The sequence below is a fragment of the Engraulis encrasicolus genome, chromosome 3, assembly GCF_034702125.1.
Source record: "Engraulis encrasicolus isolate BLACKSEA-1 chromosome 3, IST_EnEncr_1.0, whole genome shotgun sequence".
In the NCBI taxonomy this organism is placed as follows: Eukaryota; Metazoa; Chordata; class Actinopteri; order Clupeiformes; family Engraulidae; genus Engraulis; species Engraulis encrasicolus.
Window position 1 is genome coordinate 23,551,008 of NC_085859.1, and position 14,841 is coordinate 23,565,848.

At 41.8% G+C, this 14,841-nt stretch overlaps 1 protein-coding gene across 1 annotated transcript; it reads right to left on the reverse strand.

Annotated features, from left to right (window-relative positions):
- Positions 1–2,552: 2,552 nt before the first annotated feature.
- Positions 2,553–13,147, reverse strand: LOC134445293 (natterin-3-like). Its single transcript, XM_063194370.1, has 7 exons — positions 13,128–13,147; positions 12,232–12,298; positions 10,618–10,847; positions 8,961–9,278; positions 5,081–5,158; positions 3,822–4,058; positions 2,553–2,776 (listed from the first exon to the last, which is right to left on the reverse strand). Exons 2-7 carry the CDS (start codon positions 12,296–12,298, stop codon positions 2,564–2,566), a joined length of 1,143 nt encoding a protein of 380 aa, XP_063050440.1. The 5' UTR covers positions 13,128–13,147; the 3' UTR covers positions 2,553–2,563.
- Positions 13,148–14,841: the final 1,694 nt, after the last annotated feature.

The window sequence follows — 14,841 nt, forward strand, 5'->3', positions numbered from 1 at the left end:
CCATTGAGAACCACCATTGTTCTTGCCGCCAAATTAGAGATAGGAGTTGTGAATGACGCGGCGCCACTGCCGGGGGGATTAGACCGGGATTAGGACTCTTTATTAAGATAGTTTTCATCCTCATTAGACAGGCAGCTTGTTATATCAGCCAGCATCGATTCCCGCTCGCTTTCTTGCTCCTTGCCTACTGTTACAAGGCAAGGCGGCAGAGAAAGTAGTGACAGACCAAAAGTTATAATAGCCTAGCCTAGATTCTGAATGAACACAGTTTGGAATTTCACCCACGTGGGTCAAAAACAGAATCCCAAAACATTTGAGTCTTTGTTCTACAGCGACTGAACTGACCTTCGACTGGTGCGTTTGTGAATTTGCCTCTTAGAGCGCAACACCTGCGACTGTGTTTACATTTCTGTGATTGCTCTGTTATCTCTGCAATAGGCAAAACAGGGACTTGTCACCAGTAGGTGGGAGATGATGGGCCTCTGGTGTCAATATTGACTCAAGGACTCCTGAGCCACCTGTTCTCACTCTAGTTTTCAAGGCGGTTGTAATGAAGTCTTGGAACCACATCAAATAGGCCTATATAGGCCTAACTGATGCTTCTGCAAACCTTTGTGTAAATATAACGCTTACATCCATTAGTGCGTGTGGTGAACACAAAAACATTCTGCTGTAGGCTATCTCTGGTTCATGTAGTGGTGTGCCTGAAGATTAGGGCCTATGACACGCTCTCAGTTTGAAAGATGCCCAACCAAACCACCATTGTCCTAATAAGCTTTACTGGGCAATACCAAAGCACCGTAAAAAGCAATATCAAGACCAGCCATCATCCGGAGAGGAATGTCAAACAAGTAAGGGCAGGCACTTTGTGTAGACCTTCATCCACCTCTTCTCTTGTTTGCCCACCTTCGTCTGGCAGCTTGCAGCTTGCAGCTCAGGCGTTGGCAGGTGCACATACTGTACAGGGAATAGCTTAGGCCCAGTGAGTGGCGATCCAGAGGTGTGTTGCATTCATGCGTTGGTGTGGGGTGACAGGCTCAGACAGGCATGCACAGTGGTGGAGGTGAACTAGTTTGAGATCATACGTGGATTAGAACGCACAATGGATTCCTTCAAGTTAATGGCATTGGGAAATGTGGTGTGGTGGTTGACAGTAAGCACGGCGATTGTTGTATTCAGAGGTAAGGACATGAATGTAGTCATAAGAGTTCAGATGCAAAACCCCCTAAGTGCCATTTCAGAAAATAATCTTAATTCATTTTTATTTAATACAAAGCTATCAAAATTGCATATGTTCTCATTTTATTTATTTAATATAACTATTAATGTGTATTATCAAGTACATGAATGTAAACCAAACCAACAACGGGGTTCTCTAAAAATATAGAGGTGCAGGTCTTCAGAAATGGAGTTAGGGGGTTTTGCATCTGAACTCTTCAATATACTTTATATGCATTGCAGACAATATCTGAAATACATGCAATTTTCAGGCAATTAGACATTTCTGAAAATTGAATATAATACATTTAATGGAAGGTCTTTGGTGTAGGCTTTACTTTTCTTTTTTTTAAACACACATTTTGATCCTGCGCCTTTTTTTAACATTGTGGATGTGTGTGACACTGAAACAACCTATGTGGAACTCCAATCAGGGGAGCATGTCTGCTTACCCATCACTCAAGACCACTGGGAAATGATATGTAATGCGAAATATACTGCTCAAAAACGACAGGGGAACACCAGAAAAACACAACTCCAAGTCTATCTCACTATGTGTGATTAATACAGATTTTCCACACGGAACATTCCATTAATTCAGTTTAGTGTTCCCTTTTCATTTTCGCGATCCCTTTAGTTTTTGTTTGTTCAGTTTTGTTTGACCCGTCTGAGACTGGTGTAGTCTACTTTTTTATGGTGGGTATACTGTATATTTGAGCATTTTTTGAAGTGGGTATACTGTATATATTTGTGCTATTCAAAACAATGGATCAATCAATTTTAAGTGGGTATACTGAAATCCCTGAAATTCAGAAGTGGGTATACTCCGTATACCCGCGTTCTACGTAGACTACACCACTACCGGCTGAGACTGGCATGGGGAAGTATTCAGCTTACTTACTGTAGTAGTGGTATAAGATTCTGGTGGTACTGGTATGCCGATGCCCCCTTGTGGTAATACCCATTCATTGCCGTCATTAACAAAGCCCACAGTGATAAATAATCCCCTCTCTGTGACCTGTAGACTGGGGAAAAAATGCCCATTGACTGTTGGCTTTTAGCCTATTTTTCATGGAGGGGCAATCCTCTATTGCTAGGGCATGATTAAGTCACATCAGCAATGTGTCATAAGGTCACCTCTCAGGAGTTGCAGGGATAAATCTTACATGTTGGGCCTGTAATCCTAACAAGAGATTCATTGAAAGAGCAAAATGACTAGAACACAATCCTCAAGCACACTCTTCTTTTCCTAATTTGTTATTTATTACTGTTATTTTTTTCTGATGGTTACTGTAGGCAGCACAGTTGCCTCCATTGGCTGAACCATATACACTCCACTCCACTACTAGCATGGAGGGGCATCGGGAATGGGTTGACACCTCTCCACCACGGCGTTGATCTCTCCGATCCTGACGCCGTCGTAGGTGCCCGTCACGGTGGTCCAGTGCGTGCTGCCGTCGTCGTAGGTGCGGCTGAGGCGGGCGGTGAAGGGGATGTCAGCCTCCATCTTCCTGGCGTCCATGCGCACGGCACACGAGTAGTTGGGAGCCACCCTCACCTGGCACCAAGACAGAGAGGCAGAGCAGAGCAGAGCAATTAAAATTGATTGATCCATTGTTTTGAATAGCATAAATATATACAGTATACCCACTTGAAAAAATGCTTGAATATACATTATACCCACTTCATAAAAGTAGACTACACCGCTGCAGAGCACAGCAGTTACTTTGGTGATCCAGAAGAAAAACAACCCTTTCAGGAGTACCATCAAATGCATGTGATTAGAATTTCAGCTAAATTTTGAGTTCTCACTATGATGTTCCAACCACGCAGGATTTTAAACACAGAGTTCTATAGGAACAGAATGTTCAGGTTAAGTTCTAGATTCTAGATAAAATGACTAATCTACAGTCTAAACAGACAGTCTAGGAGTATTATCCAGTCCTTCTGCTCCAAAGAATGAATGTCTTTCTCTCACATTTGTGTGTAAGTAAGCGAGGATCAGGGGCACTGTGGCTCAGTGGGCTAAGGTGTCATACCAGGGTTCAATGCCAACCCCAGGCTTCCTAATCCTTCCCCATCTCTTTCCCACTCTAGTGCAGGTGGACTCGGAGTTGGTGCTGCTTATGGTTCAGTGTAAACTCCAGATTATACTGTATCATATTAAATAACTACACTGTATTTAATAAATACCAATGTGATATCTCTCTTGTCTATTCGATCTTCCTCTTTAAGCTCTACATACTGTAGCTGTTCACAGGTCTGGACTAAGATGACCTGGGGGCCCTAGGCTACAGGTGGCTGTGGGTCCCCTGGAAGGCAAATTTCGTGACAAAGTTACACGAGAATTACGAGTTAGGAAGTAAGGGTAACATGACATGTCTACAAATTGTACTCAACACGACGGATGAATTTGTCAATATTGCATCTTGTCACAATTCTGCATTTTCCCACTTTTGGTCAGTCAGGGGCCCCCTGGCAGGTGGGGGGGCCCTTGGCTGCAGCCATATCTAGCCTGTGCGTTAATGCAGCCCTGGCTGTTCAGGTGACTGGGGGTGACTGGGGGTGATTGGGGCTGCGCTCCGCTCCGCTCCGCTCCTCACCTGCACGGAGATGGTGTGTGTGATGGACTCTGACTCGGTGGTGCCCTCATTGAAGGTGACGCTCTGCTCCTTGCTGGTGAAGTCGACACTGCCCGGGTTCAGGACGGGCACCTTGCCCTTCATGGTGGAGATGGTGCCGTTGCGCGTCTCGCGCCCAATGTCCCAGGTCTTGGACGTGGTGGTGGTCTTCTCCAGGAGCACGGTCTTCTCCACCTCGCGACACTCGTAGTTGGTCACCTTTTTTTTTTTACATTGCATCGCATTGCATTACATTTAGCTAACTGTTCTATCCAAACAAGTAACCTGGCTCTTGGCAGATGAATGTGGTGCCGGCTTTCCCAAAAAGATTTGAGTAGGCCTAGTACTTAACCACTTAATCCTCAGTAGAATTCTACAACCATGAGGTCCCCGCTAGGCAATATATGACATCACTTAAAGATTATAAAATCATTTTATAGGCCTAGATGCAATATTTAATCTTGCACAGGCAAATAAAATACTTGCGCAAACTGCATGTGTGAGGTAAAATAATGGATGTACAAACTTTTAGCGATGATATGAGACCTATTTCTGATTTATAGCCAAATGGGAACCTCATACTTAAGTATTATTTAGGTTGAGCTTTGTGCTCTTCTATTCCATCTTGGAACTACTAACAAAATCTTTACAGATATATCACAATTCACACAGATATGCAGTTCATTGCGCAACATTTTGATAATAAAGACACACGTTTTAACGTAGGCTTCAGTATATGACATTACATTACATTTAGCAGACATCCAAAGCAAAACTTTTTTCATATTGGGATTTATGGGCAAATTGTATGGTGTCATTGATTTTTCTTTTTTGCATTTAACCTTTTAATTATTGATTGGCACTGTGCAGCACTTTGGTCACTGTGTGCTGTTTATACTACATGTTCTACCTACTGTATGCAAAATCAAAAACTGTATTAAACAAAGCCGAAAAAAGTAAATAAAACCGACAGACAGGGGACAAACGTTTCGGGTCTAGCCCATCATCAGTGTTCCCAGTTTGAAATGTTTGTCCCCTGTCTGTCGGTTTTATTAACTTTTTTCGGCTTTGTTTAATACAGTTTTTGATTTTGCATTCAGCTCCAGTGTGCGACTCCTTTCTTCCTTTTCATTATACTGCTCTTGGAATTACGCACCGAGCGATACGCACAGGATAAGACATTGGCGCGGACGCCACCCCAAATTACTACCTACTGTATGTACATATACTTGCATACTTGCCTTGGCCTGCTGGATGGTCTCGGGTGGATGATGGAAAAGCTCAATCTGGTCAATGCCGTACTCAATGTGGGACAGATGCTGAGAGACAAGATTCAAGACTTTATTCTCGTCATTATCACAAAGAACAAGTACATTCCATTTGGAGCGTTAACACTGGATAGTTTCTTGTGTACAAAACGTTCTATAAAGACTTGTAAAATGATTGATATATAGACTATACAATTTGTATATGGAATATGATAAAAATGGCCCATTCCTGGTTTTCTACATATTGAATAGGCACACACATTCCATGTACGTAAGCAATAACGGGTGACAAGGTGTCCCGATATCAAGGGGAATAATGGACGTCGTAGGCGTGTGCATTTTTTCTCAGTCATTTCAAATTTGTGTTAAAGTTTGGTTTTCACTCCCAAGTTGAAGTTTAGGGTCTATAGAACAATTTGGGTTCGAGTGTCAAACACACAGATAACAAAATGGCCTGCGGGGGGCGCTCTAAAATATATAAACTGCTATAACTTTTGATTAGTTTAACCAAATTTAACATATGAGGTATGCATGGATTCAGCATTAAGAGGAGGAGTTGGTGAGCTAAGTATTTGGTTACAGGATTAAAAACACACTTTGTCATAAACACACTTTTAGCCCATGGACAGCAAAATCCAAGGTTTTTTTTAAAGATAAAGGCTGGAAATGCCCTCCAAGTTGCAATGAAACATCATTTATAAAGCCTGGTATATCATTCAACTTCATTTGTTCAGAATATCCCTGAAGCAGAAAGATACCTAGGATAGCAAATATGGCTGCATAAAGCCCATGTGATATGACCCAACTTGCAACTTTGAGTTTATGAATTTAGGATCACGAGTATCAACTTTTTTCGATGAAGCCATATTCTATTCACACATAAAATCACAAAAAAAACGTTATATCTGGAAGAAAATACATCAATAATAATAATGTAATAATAATAAGACTGCATTTCCGGAGATACGATGCTATTATGCTTGCGGCTTATGCACACACACACACAGAGCTGTTGTATACACACACAGAAACACGAGGGAAAGAGATAGAGGTGTGATAGAGGTGTGTGTGTGTGTGTCTGTCTGTCTGTCTCTCTCTCTCTGTGCAAGAGAGGGAGAGAGAGAGAGAAGTGTGTGTGTGTGTGTGTGTGTGTGTGTGTGTGTGTGTGTGTGTGTGTGTGTGTGTGTGTGTGCGTGTGCGTGTGCGTGCATGTATGGAGATGCTTCAGGTGACTTTCAGCAATGGGTGGGTAGGGAGAGGTAAGGGTGGGATTCGAACCTGCAACCCTCTGACAGACCAACACCCTACCCAGTAGGCCACTGCCGCATATTAGGCCACGGTTGCCCAGGTGACAGCAGAGGTCTAAAGTTCTACAAGGCTGCGTGTGTATGTGTGTGTGTGTATGACTGAAGAATCTAAAGGTGACAGTTTGGCAGTCAATAGCTGAGTAGGCTAATATGTGCAGCCTTATTTTTACGCTGTCTTATCTCCAAAAGTTTTGCAAGTTGTCAGATGATATTGACACACAAATGGCACAACCCTGCTCTTCATGTCAAAGCTGAGACCACTTTTCTTGGCCAAATGGTTCAGTCAAAAAATGGACATATTCAGGCCTATGCGCTGAGCTGTTCACACATTTTTTTGTAAGTGAATGGGGTCACATCATAGGGATTTTAAAACTGCTCTCTTTGAAACATTTTAAGAGTTGGCTTATTCACACAGTTTGTATTCAGAGCCAAGACCTCTCTGACAATACCTTTACCAGTTGATACCTAGTTAAAAACCCCAGGACAGGTCACCTCTCACTCTAACTGACACAGTTTGTGACATCATCATCTTGACCATTCTACCATTCATTTCAATGAGGGGGAAAACAGAGAGGAGAAATGAGAAAAAACAAGTCCGGTGAACGAATGAAAGGGGGTAGGCCAGCAAAAAATACTCCACCCTGAGCCCTTTTTGAGCCGTTCGTTTTGGGAATCGAACCGTGTCTCTATCTTGAACGCTGCAACGATTCAAAGCCGCCGTACTAATGAATGGCGATTCCCATATGCCGAGGTGAATGGAAAAATGTAGAATAATAATAAACTGTTGATGAACAATTAATATGCTTTCCCGCAAGCATACTAAATAAACTATTGGAGAACAATTAGTATGCTTGCTGGGGGCAAGCAGAGGCCTTTGGCAAGTATACTAAATAATACTATAGCACTATTTCATACATGGTAGACACAATCATCTGCTCTGGGAACTGTCCATTTGTTACCAGCGTAGTTGACAGGAATGAAAACTGTTCTTATTATCTGCATTTGCCAGAAATGCCTGCCAATCTGGTAACAAATGAACAGTTCCCAGATTTGGACTACACTACCAAAGATGTAGTTGCCGAAGGTGTATTCCAACTAGAGGTGAAGTGCAGCTGTACTAGTACTTGTACAAATACACCTGCCAGATCTCGGTGCAAGTGCATGAAGGAAGAGTTAAAGTGCACACGTCTGTGCAAGTGCACATACAATTTCTAAGACTCACCACTGACTGTTTTTGTATCTGTTCTCTGTCATAGTTATTGTAGAGTGGAGTATTGGAATAAATGTTAGCCCTATGGTCTTCTGTTTGCTTTTTGAATGCAGGAAAAAAATGATGTTCCTCATAGTTTTATCATCATCATCATTATTATTATTATTATTATTATTATTATTATTATTATTGTTATTATTATTATTATTGATTTAATTTCTTCCAGATATAAAGTGTTTAAGTTGTCAATAAAATGATGGCTGGATTGAAAAAAAGCTGGTACTCATGCTCCTAAATTCATAAACTCAAAGTTGCAAGTTGGGTGCTAAATATCACATAGGCTTTATGCAGCTATATTTGTGTATATGTATCCTAAGTATATGTGTGCTTCAGGGATATTCTGAACAAATCAAGTTAAGTGATAACCCAGGCTTTATTTACAATAACTTGTAACAATAAATTATGTTTCATTGCAACTTGGAGGGCATATCCACCCTTTATCTTAAAAAAGCCCGGATTTACCTGTCCATTGGCTAAAAGTGTGTTTTTTACATAGTGTGTCTTTAATCTGGTAACCAACTATTTAGCCCACCGGTTTCTCCTCTTTGGTTTAACTAATAAAAAGTTATAGCAGTTTATATATTTTAGAGCGCCCCCCGCAGGCCATTTTGTTATCTGTGTGTTTGACACTCGAACTCAAATTGCTTTATAGACCCTAAACTTCAACTTGGAAGTGAAAACCAAACTTTAACACAAATTTGAAATGACTGAGCCTATTACGACCCCACTAGAATAATGGACGTCGAGGCAGAAGCATCAAACAGCCCAACTGCCGTCTTCCGTCTGCTCACCGGGTGCGTCATGGAATGTGTATGAATGCTTACTTACAGTAGGCCTACATGACACATTGTATAAAAAGGGCCAATTCTTGTTTTCCACATAATATTTGTATACCCATGTAAGTTTTTTTGTATAGCTTTCTCCTATGGAATATAGCCTGAGCATGCCGGCTGCTGGACAGATCCCGTACTACACTATACCTAGGTGTGGGCATTGATGCGCAGCCCCAGTGGTGTAGTCTATGTAGAACGCGGGTATCCGGAGTATACCCATTTAATTTCAGAGATTTCAGTATACCCACATAAAATTGATTGATCCATTGTTTTGAATAGCACAAATATATACAGTATACCCACTTCAAAAAAGTAGACTACACCACTGCGCAGCCCCCTCTAAATTGTGAAAGAAAAGGCAAAAACCCCAGAGGCATTGGACTGTTGGACCACTGTATTCCGGGCTGTACTGACAGAAAATCAGTCAGTCATTGGTACTCTACCTGGCTGTAGGCATCCTGGTTGATGCGCAGCACGTGATACTTCTTGTACCAGTACTCCTCTCCTTCCCAGGGCAGGAAGAAGGCTTCGTGCTCTGCCACCACTTTGCCCAGGCCGTACTTGTTCTTGCCCACGTAGATCTCCTCCCTGGGGCACGTCTTGATGGCTTCAGTGGGCACGTCGCCGTACGAGTCCTCCAGCCACTCGATGAACTCAAAGCCGTCTTGGTTCACCAGGATGTCAAACTTGATGGCGGTGTACTCCTGGTCGGCGTAAGGGTAGTGGCAGTAGTCGCCCTTGCTGGGTGTGTAGAATCCCGCCTTAGAATCAGAATTTCAAACATATCATCACAATATCAGAATATCTTCTATGTGTTAGTGTAGCAAGTGCAAGAAAACTGGGCAGTCCTTCTTTGGTAAAGCAATAAATAATTGAGATATAGAAAGATTGGAAAGTACCCCCCCAAAAAATCATACACCCACCCACACATCCATTGTAGCCTAACCACACATATCCACATACCCAAGTGCATACAGTTCTAACACACCCACCTACACACATGATACTAGCATAACCATATGCATCCACATTCACAGGTGTAAAATTATAAGTAAAAGGCCAACTGGGAAACTCCAACTCCAATTGCCATTGTGACACAGCACTCCGCAGCACGCAAGTGAACACACAACGAAATTGCATTTGTGCATCACCCATTCAAGGGGGCAGCCCTTAATAGTGCCCCAAGGGAGGAGTGCGGCAGGATGGTACCATGCTCAGGGTGCGTCCGTCATGGAGGAGGATGAGGGAGAGCTCTAGTTAATTACTCCCCCATCAACCTGGCGGCTCGGTAGTGGAACCAGCAACCTTTGGTCTGACGCCCTAAGTACTTACCCATGACTGCCCTTATGCTTGTTGATCATAATTTTGTCTGCCGAGGAGGTTGTGTTTACAGGCAAGTTTGTTTATTTGTTTGTTCAAACCATCTGTGTCAACACAAATATGTACTAACTTGTTTTTAAATGGATCTAGTAAGCTCACCAGTTGGCAGTAGCTGAAGTGTACCATTTTGACATTTGACTATGTTGACATGTAGAATGGCTCAAGCTGATTCTATTCTTGGTTATAATCTGCATTGACAGGGGTTTTGACTTACTATCACTATTTTTCTAGCATAGAATAGAATAGAATAGAATAGAATAGAATAGAATAGAATAGAATAGAATAGAGGGTCTTCCATTGTCACTATTAAAGTTTCAAGTTTTAGCCATTAGCCATATCAACAGTATAAAAATACAGTTTCTAGGAATTTGCATGTGCAATTTACACAACATATATCTCATATCTCAATCCATATACTGTATCACTCACTTCAGTGCAGACATTAAGTGGACTATTTACTCAGGAGTACTGTATAAAAAATCAGAGGGAATATTTACATCACGCACGCACACACGCAGGCGGGTGGTCCTATTATTTGTTTCTTTTATAGATCTGAATCACCAGAGACTGCCTGATGAAAAGCTTGCAGTATCAGTAAAGCTAGCGTATTACACAGATCTGAAGTGTGCCGATTTTTTTCTTTTTGCTTAGAAGTTTCAAATGCATCCTACATCTTCACCACGACCCTAAACTAGGCCTACTCTATGGATCTGTATCCACCTCGCAGTTGAACTTGCAGATGTAGTCTTGTCGGCCTGCGTAGCCATTGTAGATCCCCACGGCGCCGTCGGGCAGGGAGCCGTTCCAGGGCACCCACTTGAGGTTGGGGTTCATCTCGAACATGTAGGACTCGGACTGCTCCGCCTCCTGGCTGGGGTCGGGGAACCGCACGGGGCCCTTGGCATCCACGGGGGGCACCACCTCACCATTCTCGGGGTTCAGGCCGAATCCTGTCGACAGATGAATTACATTAAATGACTACATTACGGCCCTACCGTGGCCTGACGGTTTGATTCCAGCTTGGGTCATTTGTCATTCCTTCCCCGTCTCTCTCTCCCCACTTGTGTAATTGTGCCACTGTTACTGTCCTATCATAAATAAAGCACAACAAATCTACTACTAATTACTACATTATACCTGCAGCCCTCTGATCTTAAGACCAGCTACCTAACCATAAGGACACGGCTGCCCCAAATGAAATAGAAAGCAAAATAAATATTGGAAGTGATAATGCACCATATGTCTGCTCAAAATAGTCTCTATGTGACTGATTAGGCCTGTGACGTCTTGGGGGGCACCACCTCACCATTCTTGCTGTTCGGTCCGAATCCTGTCGACAGGCTACTTTTACAGTATTACTCAGATAGGAGATAGAGAGAGAGACAGGAAATGAGTGGGGAGAGAGAGAAGGGACAGGATTGGGAAACAACCTTGGGCTGGAATCGAATGCATAATGACATTACAGTGGCAATACAGTACTAGCAGCCCACTGAGCCCACTGACATTTGAGAAAAACATAAAAAAGACTTAAATATAAAATTTGCCATGTTATATTAGAGATATTTTAATATATTTCTCTGCTCTTCCCTCCCTTTATTGGTCTTTTGGACTTCCTCCCTTTTTTGGAGTACTGGGAGCGATAATGCACCACATTCCTTTCTGCTAGTCTCTATGTAACTGACTATCCCAGTCAATAGGGGGCGCTACCTACCCATGCCCAGGGTTCAGTCTGAATTCTTCTGACAGATAATGTAGCACATGATGATTCTGGCAGTGTAACCAGGGACGTAGGTAGCACCAAATTCTGGGCCCCTCAGGGGGGCTCCCTTTGGGGGAGCACTCATTCCCTATGGGGGGCCCCTCAAACGTTGCGACTTGGTGACTCAGAGCACCAAAATAGGACAAAGGGTCCTATATCAGTAGCCTACAAGTTTCCATGACCTCTAGCATCTCTGGGAAATTCAGCATCTGTGTAAACCGTACACATTATCAGCTATACTAACTACTCGACCTGCACATGAAAGCTCATTTTGCCACTGAACATGAATGAACACACACAACTAGTACACGTCAATTATTTTTTCATTTTGTACTCAACTGACAACCATGTCATCTGTTCACAGGCCATTTAAAATGTACAGTAGGCCTATATGAATGAATCAAATAGGCCTGTCAAACCACCATTAGGTAATATTTGTGTTTATTTCACTTGTGAAGCCTGTTGCTGTGTACATCAATTTGCTGTGAGTTTTGAAGCCATTCACATTGGTGGAGCCTGATAGTGTGAGTGTAAATACTGTAAGTGGTGATATGTGCATATGTGTTAGTTCTCACCTGTGTCAGAGAGTGCTGATCTGCAGAGAAGCAGCACAGCCCAGAATATGGGGAGCAGTAGCCTCATCTGAAGACAAGAACGCACACACACACGCACACACACACACACACACACACACACACACACACACACACACACACACACACACACACACACACACACACACACACACATGCAGAGACAAATGACCATGCGTCTTTTCTCAAATCGATCAAAAGTCACACAGCATTTCTTACAGCCTTACATACAAAAAAGGAGGAGTGCATCTAATTTCAGACAGAGGGGAGAGCATACATTTTAGCCTTATCATTTTCTTTAAATGGATGTTTCAGTGTTTTAATATAAACTTAATCTGTTTTGTTTTTAATGTGTTCTGTATCATAAATGGCTATGAAAAGGTCATGACAAGCACCTCTCAAATTTCCATCGTTATGTACAGAACATTCAGCTCTGAAGTCAGTTGTAAACTCAAAAAGTTTTACAAAAAGCTAGATGAGAAGCAAAGGACAATTTGTTCTCTTTTCATAACTTAGAACATTAAAATCAAGTCTGGAGCATATGCCGGCGGTCCTTAGACAAACTTTTATGTGTTCTCCAAATTTCCCAAACGCAGCTTTTTCCCTCAAAATAGGTCAATACAAATGTATAAAACAATTTCTTTATTTCAATGCGTATGAAATGTAGACTAGATAGACTAAAGGTAGACTGACTTTACAGCTTCAATTCCATACCGTTTTGCAGAACCAACACATTGATATAACATTTAAAAGCAAAAGCCATCAAAGTCGTGACATTTACGAGTAAAGGAACAGCTTGCACCTCCTTGCCAAACAGCCTTTATCTTACATGAGCAGAAAAAGAAAAAGAGTTGATGAAATGAGCACGTTAGCTTTACCTTGTTGGGTGTCTCCTCGAGTGCCGTGGTACACTGACAGCTGAGCTGGATGAAGCCTTCTTAAATACCCATAATAAACCAATGACCTTTTGACCTAATGCCTTGCAATGTATGTGCATTTAGATTATAATTGTATCTATTTAGTCATTTTGCAGATTAACCTCTCTACTTTTGCAAGTAAGATACAGTCCTTTTGAGTTAGCTAAAGTGATATAACTGACTTGCAATTTGTTAGGAAAGAGGTACATAATAATGCTGTAATATTGTAGTAGAGTTTTCAATGAACTGTGAAGACTTCCAAAGGTTGTGTGTGCACTCAGACTGCATAATGAAGTCTATTATTTCTTTTACAGCAACAAGGACAGTTTTCTCGTACAATTGTATAAATGTCTGGAGTACTGAGTTAAACCTTGGTTGCAATATCATTTTCTGGGTGCAAAAAGTTCAGTGTTCCTATTGAGTAAACAGGGTTTGTAGAAGGGGTAGGGGATATTCACCACCACCACCACAAACACACACACACACACACACACACACACACACACACACACACACACACACACACACACACACACACACACACACACACACACACACACACACACACACACACACACACACACACACACACACACACACACACACACACACACACAGCCCTCTGGCTCTGATATCTCAACTTTTTCTTCATGATTTAATCATGGTTTAATGTAACTCTATGGATATTGGTTACAATCTGACCCCCCCCCCCCCCTCCTTTTGGTATTCTGAAAAACTGCACATACTGTGGATTAGTATGGAAAAGTCTATCTGAAAAAGAAGCAAGACCATAATTTTTCGTTCTGAACATGGAGTACTCTCCCAGTGTGATTTCATTGCTAACTTGCCACCGAACATGGAGCCAGTGAACACTTGTCCTTCAGGTGAAAATTCCACTCTCAGATTTTCCACATTCTACATACTCCTCCAGCAAAATAGTGGAATCTATCCAGATATCATTATTTCTCACACAGTCATGTGCAATATTGCATGCACACACACACACATACACACGGTCACATGCACATAGGCACACATACACACACACACACAGATGCATGCACACACACACACACACACACACACACACACACACACACACACACACACACACACACACACACACACACACATACGCATGCACACACATACACAATGTGTGTTCTGTTACTATACTTTACTTAAATCTTACTTAATTTTTACTTAAATCATTGACAGAGAAGTATGACATAGCTCAACATGAAATTAACGTATTGTCTTTGGAAAATGGCTGTGAATCTGAGAGTTTCTTTTTATATGTTACATGAAGTGGCAATATGATGATATTGCCTTATGAATGAATGGTAATTTATTCTCTTCTCTTTGTAGTACCCTATTTATTGTGCAGTGGTATATAGAGAATAACTCAAATTATCTACTTAGATGGATGGATGATTATCATTCGAATGCACTCCACATGAATAGGACTACATGAAAAGCTACCCCCCCCCCATTTTTCCACATTCTTCACCAGATTTCTTTGAACTTTCACTTTCTGCACTCAGCAGTGAATGGTTGCCAGAGCACTTCATTCACAAGAAATGTCAATTAATTTAATTAATCTAATTAATTTAGTGTAAAATGTTTTCCAAGATTAAAAAAAACATAATGCATTTATTCTGCTGTCACACAACAA

Bases quoted from the DNA above. Each gene is read 5' to 3' on its own strand.
- LOC134445293 (XM_063194370.1), bottom strand. From the start codon at position 12,298: ATGAGGCTACTGCTCCCCATATTCTGGGCTGTGCTGCTTCTCTGCAGA. The intron at 10,848-12,231 runs GTGAGAACTAAC...ATCTGTCGACAG, and splicing joins ATCAGCACTCTCTGACACAG to GATTCGGCCTGAACCCCGAG. The intron at 2,777-3,821 runs GTGAGGAGCGGA...TCTTGGTGCCAG, and splicing joins CACACACCATCTCCGTGCAG to GTGAGGGTGGCTCCCAACTA.